Below are 12,427 nucleotides of genomic sequence, written 5' to 3'. Positions count from 1 at the left end.
CATAGTTATATATATATATATATATATAATATATATAAATAAATAAATAACATAGTTATATATATATATATATATATATATATATATATATATATATATATATATATATATATATGCACAAGTCTGTACTGTCACTTTTGATCATCCTTGCTGAATAGAAGTATTGTCATACTTTAGATACAATTCACACTATTAACGAACTATCACTTTTGCCTCAATAAACACCTAATTACTGCATTTTAATTCTTAGTTTGTAAGGTAGCTAAGTTTAGGTATTGGGTAGGATTACGGGTTGTAGAATAAGGTCATGCAGAATAAGGCATTAATATGTGCTTTATAAGTACTAATAAGCATCCAATATCCTACTAATATGCAAGCTAATAAGAAAAAGCAGCTAGTTAATAGTGAGAACTGGACCCTAAACTAAAGTGTTACCAAAGGTATTAAGCCTAATTTCTTTAAAAAATAATAATAATAATCTTACTGATGTCACACTTGAAAAGCATATGTGTATTTGAATTATATATAAAAATAAATATTGCGATTTTAGGAAGTTGCGGTGTACAGATTCATATTTGCATAACTACCAGTAGTCTTATTCCATTAAATACTGTAAACGTTTAGCTGTGTGAACAATTTTATCTTAGTTCTTGATGTTTAATTAACCATATTTGCATTGTTAGCAGTTGTACCACTCCTTTATTGTTTCTGAGCCACTGTATTGTACTTATACAGACACTTACATTTTTCTTCTTGATAGAGGCTTTCCTATGTTATAATGCATGTGTTTTATAGTTGTCAGTTTGTTGTCAGTTATATAAACTTTTTTCTCTCCTCTCTAAGCCTCCACTCTCAACAAAACCCTCACAGGATATGTGTATGAAACACAGGCACAAGTAACTCAAGCCACATCTGTGTATTAGAAGCTTTATTTTGCTCTTACATGTGATTGAAGAGCAAGCTAACACACCTAGTGCTTCTTTCTTTTTCTATCTCTCTCTCTTTTCTGGCGTTTCTGCTGTTGATTTAGAGAAGCAACTGATGAACAGCATTTTAAGATTATACATAGCGTGTATTAAATACAGATTCCTGTCATAGTATTTAATGAGAAAAGCATGTGTAGGAAAGAAGGGAGTGCTCATCGTCATGCCTGCATCCGAAAAGGCGCCCACACTAAAATGGAAGTACAGGTTTTGAGGATTAGTGATTATGGTAATGGAATGCTAATAACCAGCACAGTCAGGACAGCAGCTGATTAGCCGACAGACCTTATTTTCTTCCGCACATAAATCCCTGATGATGCTGCCTGATGAGGTAAAGGGGAGCACACCAGTGTTAAATGAATTCCTCATTTACCCATCAAGGCCACACTTTTATTAACTAAGTTCCTGCAGAGCTGAATGCATTATCCACCTGCCTCTAGATTACACTGCAGAGACACTGGGCATCTCTATAGAGCTTAATGGGGAAACTGTGTTTTACTGGGACCTAAACAATGGAAATATATCATTATGTCAAAGCACCAAAAGCAGGATGGAAGTGATTAATTCACACATGTGCTGCTGTAAAGGTCACTCAGCACAAGAGCAGAGCACATGACTTAGATCATTAGTTTACATCCCGCACTGCACCATGGGCGGCATTATCTCTGCCGCTGTGAGTGAAGTGTTGCTGGTTCAAGATTTAGCATCTAGAAATACTGATGTAATGCTAGGTGGGTTGCAGGTATAATAAGCAGTTGTTGCACCAATTTGCACACTTCCTGCCCTACTGTTGCTGTGTTTTTAAATAAGAAACTGCTATAAACCCTGAGTGTCAATGCCATAACCCAAATAAGGAATAAACCTTTTAACATGTGGCTTGGCGAGCCTTGTACAGCTCTTTAAAAATGTAAGTGTTGTGGATCAGTGCCACAATGGTTCCTTATCAAGTTTTTTATTGCCCTGATCATAATTAACAGTGCATATTTTTGCTCTGAGGTGGTGTGATATCAGAGTTTCAAAGATCAAATTTAAAGCGGTGACATGAAACCAAAAAACACAATATTCAGTATTAGTGAAAGAGAGTAAAGGGCAGACAGCTCATAACATAACTCCTGTTTGATTTATGTAGTCCAGTTTTAGTCACCGTCCGGCTGGTGCTCAGGGACTCTTTTTCTCTCTTCCTCTCATTGTGTCCATGGTCATCTACAGTCTGGATGCATCCCTCAGCACTCACAGCCAGAATCTCTGTGCTTAGATCTCATCACAGCTAACACTAATTTTGAGCAAATACAGTGCTTAGACACAGAATTTACATCATCTTCAGAAAGAGAAGATATTAAAAAATGTTTTCACTTTGTATGTTCAGTATATATGTTTTCTTTTTTTTTAATACAACATTAATTGTTTTTACTGTATTTAACTAAACAAATAAATGCAGACTTTTTTCTGTATTAAAACATCTTACAGACCCCAAACTGTAGTGGATAGTGTATACTGGTTAAAATCAAACATTCAATACATGTAATGTAAGCCATTTTTTAATATTCTTCTTACACTAAATTCTCTTACTGCTTTAGACTTAGTGTCTATTAATCTTTTTAATTCTTTGCTCTCCTTCTCTTCTTGTATAAGCAGTGATGTAGGCTATGACTATGGCCTTGTGGCCCTAGATGTTATACCTGTGTATTGAAGTATCACTTGAATGCTGTATTGACCCCTTCTGCAGTATCTGAAATGTTTTATAAGTTTTATAGGAGTATTAGTGAGAGAGAGTAGGAATAAGCCTTTCCATTACGGTTAGGGTCTCTGCATCAGGAAAAGAAAAAGTGCTTTTGAAGTTGCTTTTGTGAAATCAGCCCTTGTAGAGCAAACACTCTGAAGTCATCTATTTGATCTCAGTAAATGGCTGGATTTGCTTTGCTTCAATAATTCTTTGTTTGTCTTCGTCTGAATTAACAAATGTATGCTGTCTCAGTGACTGAGTGAAATCGATTGTATTGAACAGTGAACAAGTCATTGTTAGTACCTCCTATTGTTGCCGTGACGTGGCCTTGACACTTTCTGTTGTGCATTGATTAATCAAAACACATACACATGATTTGTTGAGACCCAAGTAGAGCAGAATTGACAGGCGTAGATGAAGCTCTCACATCTGCCATTATATATTCATGTAGTCGTGTAGTGCTTATTGTGTGATAAACAAAGGTGGATGCGTTTTTAAACTCATCCATTAAACTCTCTCATTAAACTCTCTTTTGACAGCTCAGGGATCTTGCAAGTCTTCATCTTTTAATACTGTACATATTTAACCATATTGTGTCCCTTGGTTTCATAAGGTCGTTCTCTCCTACAGAATGTCTCATGAATATGTAAATTCCGTTGTGAATGTCTATTCTAGACCAGCTGTCAGTCATTATTTGTAAGGTTTCATGGGAAACACAGACCTTATTTGATGTGTCTGGAGTTTGAAGGGGCTTTATAAGGTAGATGCAGCAGAACATTAAGTGAAAAATTATTCTATCAAATCAATTATTTATGTCAGTTGAAAGAAACATACCTGGCTGCATCTATTCGTTACTCTCTAAACGTTTTAGGCACGTCAGTACTAGTTTTTTTTTTTTTTTTTTTTTTTTTTTGAAATTGAAAACAGTTATTTTATATTGTAATAATATTTCATAATTTTACTGTTTTATCTTATTTTTTATCAAATAAATGCAGCCTTGGTGAGCATAAGAAACATTACAAAAACAAAAAAAAATTCTTACAGGCCACAAACTTTTGAATAGTAATGTATGTATAGTATGTATGTATACTGTATTTATTGTCACAAGCTTGTAACATCAACACTCCCTCTTTCCAGCTACTGTGAACATCTCACTCATTTTAAGGCAGAAATAATAAGTTTAAGTGACATGTTTAAATACTCGCTGATCATTCTCAACTGTAAAGTCCTGAGCAATTTGTAATGTCTTTTTTCTTTACAAGTGGCACAGATTTTCTCTGCTCTCCTTGCTAATGCTAGATTTCCTTAGTGAAGTGCATGTTTGATTTGCATATGCTGGCTGAATTTGCATTGGAAATGACCTAGCACTGGTTGGCTTGTTATCTGCCACGCAGTGTCGGTTGCTATAATTTTGATGAAGTCGCCAGCTTTGTTCCACCAGAGCTTCAGCTTTGATTCAGCAGTCTGTGAAAAAGTCTGTTATTTGTCACTGCTGTTTTCTTTCTGTCCACCCTTGTGATACACAGATGGTGAGAGAGTTAACATACACAGTGAGCTGCTGAAATAAGCAGTATTGATACATGAAAATATAGGACAAGAAATCTTCGTATATTCATTTATAATGTAGAGAGCAGAAGAGTAATTTTACTCTATTCACTTACTCTGTGGAATTATTGTCTTTACTCTTAACTATTTCTTAAGTATGTTTTTTTTTTTATTTGTGTGTTTTTTTTTTTTTTTTTTTTTTTTTTTTTTTTAATTCTCACTTTGGTCAGGAAGTGTGAAAACTGCTGGAACGACTATAGCCGTGAGCATGTCCATACCTGTTTGGGATGGTGCGTCAAACGTTGTGTGCGTCTGTATGCCTAGCTTGTGACGCTGAAAAAACAACTCAAAAGTCACCTCACTAAAGAAGCTGGTGCGGGTGCTGTAATTATGAGATGATTAAACATTGACTAGCCTCAATTTAGACATTATCGTCACGAGTCAGAGTCACAGCAACATGAGGAAGCATATATTGTGTTGTCGCCGGAAATCTTTGTATGCTGTAACATGTTGGGACATATGCAGTGCTGAACAGTTCTGAATTTTTTGTCAAGGTTTTGTTACTGCTGAAAGAAGCGGAAAACACCGTTTTGGAGTAAATACATAAAGGTGAGATCAAATAAAATGAGCCTTTGTGTGTGTGTGTGTGTGCGTGTGTGCATGTGTGTGTGTGTGTGTGTGTGTGTTTATACTGATTTCACTCTGGCCACCAACAGCTCAAGTACTCCATTTCTTTTGTCTTTGTTCTTTCATTCTCTTGTTCATTTAATTTGTGTGAATGTTCTTAATTCTGTATTGGGAAAATAGTTTTAAGTTCAAAGAGCTCAGAGAAGCTCAAGCTCTTTGTCCCTACATGGGTGTTTTACTGTCGTGATGATGTATAAATGGGCTGTTTTCTGCCTTAGTCTCTTTCCGTCCTTTCATTGTGTCATAATCTTACCATGATGGTTATTGCCCTCATGCTTGAGAAATGTGGAAAATTGGTCCTTCTAGTGTAGTAGTCCCTGGATGTACATCATGTGCCTGGAGATTTGGGTTTTATATCCTGCTGTCGGCTGTATGCAGGTGCTGAATCTGGGCAAATGATGGTAGGAGGGTCATAGAACTCCCTGATTCACTGCCCTTCTCTGTATGTAACATAAAAACTGCCTCTCTGCTAGATATATTTGATTCACAGCAGGTAATGTATACCGTCTGTCTTCTAGCTCAGTCTTTTTCTATGTCTCAACATGGTTTTTGCTTTAACTGTCCCTTTCTTATTTCCTCCTCCTCCTTCTCAGTTCTCTCTCGCTCTGGCATGCAAAATGTTGTACATTGCACTACTGGGGACTGTACCGTTTTCTTTTAAAGAAATGAATAATTGTATTCAGTAAGGATGTATTACGTTGATTAAAACTGTCAGTAAAAACTTTTATAATGTTACAAAACATAGCTAAAGAAAATGCTGTTCTTTTGATTCAATACAGAGTCCTGGGAAATATATATAAGCAGCACAACTGTTTTCAACTTTGAAGATGATAATAATAATAAATGTTTATTGAGCACTAAATCACATCAGCATATTTGAATAATTTCTGAAGGATCATGTGACACTGAATACCGAATGGCTGCTGAAAATGTAGCTTTGCCATCACAGGGATTAATTACATTGTAAAATATTAAAATAAAGATTTTATTTTAGTTATTTTAAATTATAATAATATTTCACAATATTACTGTTTTTGTCTGTATTTTTATATATACATACTGTATAAATTCTGTAAATAAATACAGCCTTTTTTTGTGAAAATGCTTTTATCTAAGAGTGCACACCAAATCAGTGCAGAAAATGCAAAAAAAAAAAAAAAAACCACAAGTTTACAGATTCTGTCTTGGCCTGCCAATTAGTTTTGCCAAAAGGAAGAGGGAGAAAAACATGTTTGGTCGAATCTGTTGTGCTTATTAATGATTTTAAAAATCGCCTCTTCTGGCTCATCTCTCCTTTTTTCTCCACAGAAATTAATCACTTCAAATGAGCTACTAATTTGCTTAGTGTCAGACACTAAAATGTCTCACAATGTGATAATGCTCTTGAAAATAATCTGTCTCACCATTTGCAATAAAGTACTTTAGAATACACATATACTATAAACTAATCAGTAGTTCCTTAGTACTTTCCCAGTAGTCATATAATCATCATACTGATTTTATGGTGTCACATTTAGTTGCAAATGGTTTAATTGCAGTAGCTACTTTGTACATCTATTTTCAGTTTACACCCTTCATGTGACATTTCTGTCCAATAAATACAGAACGGCAACGTTTTTCTGTTAGAAATGGAAAAACAACAGTTATGCATTAATCATCTTATCTTGTGTTCTAGCACTATTCCTAGTGGACAGATTTAAAATTTCTAAAACATTTTATATATCTTTTTTCACCCTTTAATGTGACAAACATCATAGTTATGTGATCAGACAAAAAGAAAGATGTTTATCTACAATGTGTGTTATCCTCAAGCAAAACAGGTTTCAAAGTGAATGTTTTTATTTACTGTACAGTTTGTTTGTCTACTTTCTTCTTTTAGTTGCAGATGTGCTGTTGAAGGCTTTAGGCTGTAGTTTGTTTGTGTGTGTGTGCATGGGGAAGAGTGTTTTCACATCATTTCACTTAGGCTTAAGAAATCATCAGACCTTTTCAAAGCCTGGATTTTGCCCATTGGTTATTAACTTGGTCTGCAGTCAAATGCAAAGGAAATAACATTTCTAGAATGATTGGAAGGTTGCCAAGTTCATCTGACAACTTGATATATGCTAATATAAACAAAGACCTCAGATTCCCATAATACTGTCTGCCTTCAGCATCCTTAAAAGATTCTGCCATCTGGTGGTCAAATTAACTCTGTGTCTCTAAATGTCTTAGCAAAAGTAATTTGGCAATTTCAGTGAAAATGTCTTATATACTTGACATACATATATATTTTTTACTAGCAGGTGTGTCTTGTTCCTCTAATTCACCCTAAATTTTCTTTGTGTCCATATGTGTTTAGACTCAAGTGGCCAGCCTTTCTGTATCCAGTGCAAGCCGGAGTACCAGGGTCCCAACTGTGAGCAGTGTAGTGATGGCTTCTACAACGCCGACAGCATCTGCCTTCCCTGTAACTGCAGCGGGAACGGAGACCCCCGCTTATCCCCTCGGATCTGTCACCCAGACACAGGCCACTGCCTGAGCTGCATCAACAACACTACGGGACTGCACTGCGAGCGCTGCGCAGAGGGATTCACGGGGGACGCCCTCGCCAGGAACTGCACTCCTACAGGTGAGAGCCAAAGCCAAAATGTTTGGGCTAATATGTGTAAAAAAAAAAATAAAGAAATAAATAAATCTAGTGATAATAATGGATTCATTTTTGCTACAGTCTGGGATATTAGGGCTGTGCCAATTCAGTCATTTATTAATATATCGCAAGTTTGTCTTCATTTTTTTGTTCACAAAATTACAGCTGTATTTAAAATTCTTTTTTTTTTTTTTTATTGTGTTCATTCATATCATTTTCAACAATTCAATTGAAGATGAAGCTGTAACTCTATAACTATTATATATCAGTGCAGTTAGAGCCACTTCTACATGACTGCGTAATGAAGAAAAGTGAAGTGAACCAGTTGAGAGAGTTTGAAACTGATCCTGCAGGTTAACTCTCTCTCGTGGACACACTTTCTCATGCGTTTGATGCGGTTTCAGTTGTGATCCGTATTGCAATGTGTTGAATATATCATGTGTCATGAAGACCTTGATGTTACACAGCTATACAGTATATACTGTGTGAACAGGAAGGAACTGAACTTGAGATATTAATGTTTTTAAACGCCTATTTTAAAGGGTGATTAAAAAGATCTTACATGTTAAGTGACTGTGGTTTTCAAAGGGGGGAAAAGAAGATGTGTTGTAGAATGACTAATCCCAGATTAGTGTTCTGACTCACAACATCCGTCTGTATGCTGCTGATTCTATCAGTGGTGTACTGTAAAAAGAACTGATCGTACATTCCCACAGGCAGACTGACTTGGACTGCCAAACAATAAACAAGGACCACAGGGTGAATATATGAAAGAGAGAGGAGAAAAAAAAGAGTGATTTATCACTCCAGTAAGTCAGCCAAATCCACTCTCTCTTTTCGGTAACCTTTCCACTCAGTCAACGATAATAAATCCGTCTTTTTTTTACCTGTCTGAGCTCTGTTCCAGATGTTCTGCTGCTACAGAACAACCAAGTTGCCATTCACTGATGATAACGGTACTGTAACGGAACTCCATATGGAAATGATGTTGACTTTCCAACAATGGTTGGAAAATCTTTAAAATAGCTTCTCCCATAATGACAGTGTTGTTATCGTTAACTAAAACTAAAAATTTCCCCTTTTTTGGTGAAATAAAATAAAATTTAAATTTTATATGAAAAACAATGTTGCCTTGGTAACTGAAATAAATAGGTAAGTTGTAGTTGAAGTACTAATATGACAAACTAAAACTTAAAAATAAATTATAGCTATATAGATTTTTTAAAAAACAAACTAATAAAAATGACAAAAACACAAAATTGCTAAATGTACAAATAAAAGCTAATTCAAAATATGAATAAATGCTGTAATCGTATATAAAAAATAATAAACCTAAGATGCTTTCTGAGGTGTGTCTGACACTGCCTGTTCTACTGAACAGATGGAATCGCTCTTGCCTTTGAATTTTCTTCCTGTGTGCAGCATCTGTTCTCTACATTACACTAGATCAGGGCTCCACATGGGTCTGCCTTGCTGCTCTCACCCTTTTTTTTATTCTTTTACTCTCTTTTTTGTTCTCTCTATCTTTCATTTATAACCTATATTGCCATCTGCTTGCAGAGTACTGTTATAATATTCACTGGCAGTGATATTCTTCTGTACAGCACTTTGGTCTACTTCGGTTGTTTTAAAGTGCTTTATAAATAAAGTTAAATGATGTAAAATTTTAGTGTGGAATGTTACCTGTCTGAAAATAATATCCAAGGTGACTAACAAAAGAAGAACTTGCATTTCAGTAAAGGATTTGTCAGACTTTTTGAATGATTCATTAAAAGAACCACGAGAGGCATCTGTTTGTGAATGAGACTATACTGGAAATGTTCAGGGTTTTTTTTTTTTTTTTTTTGCATGCATGCATGCATGCAGCATACAAAGACCATATGAAGTACACAGCGTTTTTATCTCATTACTCTCAATATAGGACTGCAAACTCACATTCACATCTCATATTCAGTGGTGCAGGAAACGCTGCTCTGCCCGCCATACCCTTAGAAAGTCACTGGAGTATAATTAAATTTAGTTTTTTGGATATTTAGTATTATTTTAGATGTGTGTTTTCTCAAACTTTCCATCTCTTTCTTTTGCCTTCTATTTAGTCGTCCACACTTCTCCTTCGACCACTACCCACTGGTTTCACTACACCACCATGACCTCCAGCCCCAATGCTACAGCACAATTCACCACCTCCTCTACCACCCTGCTTAGCAGCCTGGGCAGCTCCACCACCAACACCAACACCACCACTACCACGGTGACTCCGCTCCCATGGAACCAGTTCAACATCATCATCCTGGCCGTCATCATCATAGTTGTGCTAGCTCTCTTGGCGGTGGTGGGTGGCGTGTACACTTACAGGGAATACCAAAACCGCAAGTTGAACGCCCCGTTCTGGACCATCGAGCTGAAGGAGGACAACATTAGCTTCAGCAGCTATCACGACAGCATTCCGAACGCAGATGTATCAGGGCTTTTAGAGGATGAACTTAGTGACGTGGGCAACGGACAACTTGCTTTAACCGGTCCTGGTAGTTTGTATAAGGTGTAACTGATTTTTAAGCTGGGCTGCTACACCAGCACTGGATCGACACTGGGCAGATTGTGGACCTATGGATATGTGGACCCCTGTTTTGGTTTTTATGCCGATGAAAAAGGACATTGTTTTTCTCTTCAGACATAATGAAAACACTCACACAAGCACTCCAAAACAAAAAGAGACAGTAGTAAATAAAGAACATAAGCAGTGCATCTGACTGAAAAGCCAACCTAAACATCCTGCCCTGTTGAAGACCACGTTACAACCAAAGCTGAAACATGTGGTCTTGCTTTGAAAAAAGAGATGCAGAAACTAATTTGCTAACAGAATACTAGACAGTGAAGCATGTCTGGCTCGATCAATCTAATGCATCTGCTTATTAACATTATTTGCACATTTACACACGCCCATTCACTCGTTCCCTTTGTAAATGCTGTGGATGTTTTAAATACACAGAGAAGAGGTTCGTTTTCAACAAACTCAGGATGGATATCATTTTTGTTGTTTAAACCACACCATTTGAGTGTTGCTTCAGCAAAAGGATACCAAACATGCTATTACATGTGCATTACTTTAGGGGGCACCATTACACTGGACCTGACATGGAGACCAGGCCTGTGTATTATCCAATGGAAATAACTAATACTGAATGGTAGATGCTGAATAAACTTTTGCTTTTTTTTTTTTTTTTTTTTTTTTTGGCTTTCTTGCCGAAGCGAAATACAAGAAGGGATGATTTATTTTTATCAGGCCAAAGAGGATCTGTGTGTCAGTCTCAGGAGGATAGAGTCTGGCTATTTCTTGTCACAGTTTTACAACGACAAAGAGGATTTAGAAGACTGTTTCACGATGTATGGAATTTTACTTGTTTTATTTATTTTCAGAAATTTATTGTCAATTCGCTTTTCTTTTGTGACTTATCACCGGCCACCTGTTGAAAGGTGCCATACCTTGTTGTGTGGACTTGACACAACAATATGTCTTAGAGTTTATGTTGGGAGAGTTTAACAGTTTTGGCTAATTTATTTGGGCGAACCTCTCTCAGATTCATGGTTTAGGGACAGTTTGTTTGTCACAGAGGAAGGGGACAAATACTATCAGATGAGCAATAATGCCTGTTGGTTCTCACAGCTGTACTGGACAGAATTAATCACTGCCATTTGTGAGGCACATGCTAAAACAAGTTGATCGAATGGTTAGTGAATGACTAAGTGCATGTGTTTGTGTGTGTGGGTATATGTGTGGGTGCGGAGCGTTGTAATCTAATATATAACTAAGTGAGTTGGATATATGTCAGTAAAAGACATGAAAGGGTTTGTACATTCTTGGTAGGAGATGACCTGAACTTGAAGAAAAGAGCAATAGATGATCTCTGTCTGTATCTCAAATGACTCTTGGGATATCTGATTTTAGCTCCCTCCCCACTTTCACAGTCTTTTCCCAGGGTGTATTGGTACAAAACTATGTAAATATTAGATGTACAGAATGGTTGTCTTGAGAAGGCTGCTATTAAATTGGTACATGTGGCGACAAATTTTGTGTCCAACATATTAGTTGCCGCACATAGAGACTGTCGTCGTAATGGTGTCTTAATCTTACATTGTATGCATTGTGCAGTATGCATGATGCACCACATTCACAATAGCTCTGTGAAAGATTTCAATAAAAGTTTTACTATAATTTGTGCTTTCATTATTATCATTATTATTATTATTCATATTATTATTATTATTATTATTATTCATATATTGTTGTGCCATGTAGTTCCAGCCATTGGACCGCACCTGACCATTTGATTTATCCTGAACACAAAAAGCACTTGTGAAATTTACAAGTAAATTATGTCTGGGCAGTGGCATCAGATCTTTGAAAGATGTTCAGTTATGTTTGAGGCATTGTAAATCTATTTTATGTTGGATGCTAACATTTTGAATGTTTATTTGTTAATATGGGAATTTGAAAATGAAAAGTTAGACACACTCAGGGTTAGACACCCAACAGTTTTTTTTAAAAATTATTATTCACTGATAAAATGTATTTAATAAAAAAAAAAAAATATATATATATATATATATATATATATATATATATATATATATATATATATATATATATATATATATATATATATATATATATATATATATATATATATATATATATATATATATATATATATATATATATATATATATATATATATATATATATATATATATATATATATATATATATATAATTTATTTATTTATTTATATTTATATATATAAAGTTGGGTTATTTAATAATTCCAAGAATTATTAGGTGTACATTTCAAACATCTTCAT

The 12,427-nt window shown here is 35.5% G+C and overlaps 1 protein-coding gene across 1 annotated transcript in view; it reads left to right on the top strand.

The window, feature by feature from the left end:
- si:dkey-220k22.1 (multiple epidermal growth factor-like domains protein 9) overlaps positions 1–11,854 on the top strand; it is a 71,981-nt gene extending 60,127 nt beyond the window's left edge. The window contains exons 5-6 of the mRNA XM_067407969.1: positions 7,280–7,549; positions 9,664–11,854. Of these exons, the coding sequence (XP_067264070.1) occupies positions 7,280–7,549; positions 9,664–10,112 (719 nt within the window). The 3' untranslated portion in view covers positions 10,113–11,854. The remainder of the gene's footprint in view (positions 1–7,279; positions 7,550–9,663) is intronic.
- The last annotated feature ends 573 nt before the right edge of the window (positions 11,855–12,427 follow it).

The sequence above is a fragment of the Chanodichthys erythropterus genome, chromosome 13 (assembly GCF_024489055.1).
Source record: "Chanodichthys erythropterus isolate Z2021 chromosome 13, ASM2448905v1, whole genome shotgun sequence".
NCBI classification, from domain to species: domain Eukaryota; kingdom Metazoa; phylum Chordata; class Actinopteri; order Cypriniformes; family Xenocyprididae; genus Chanodichthys; species Chanodichthys erythropterus.
This window is presented reverse-complemented; position numbering and strand designations above follow the sequence as displayed.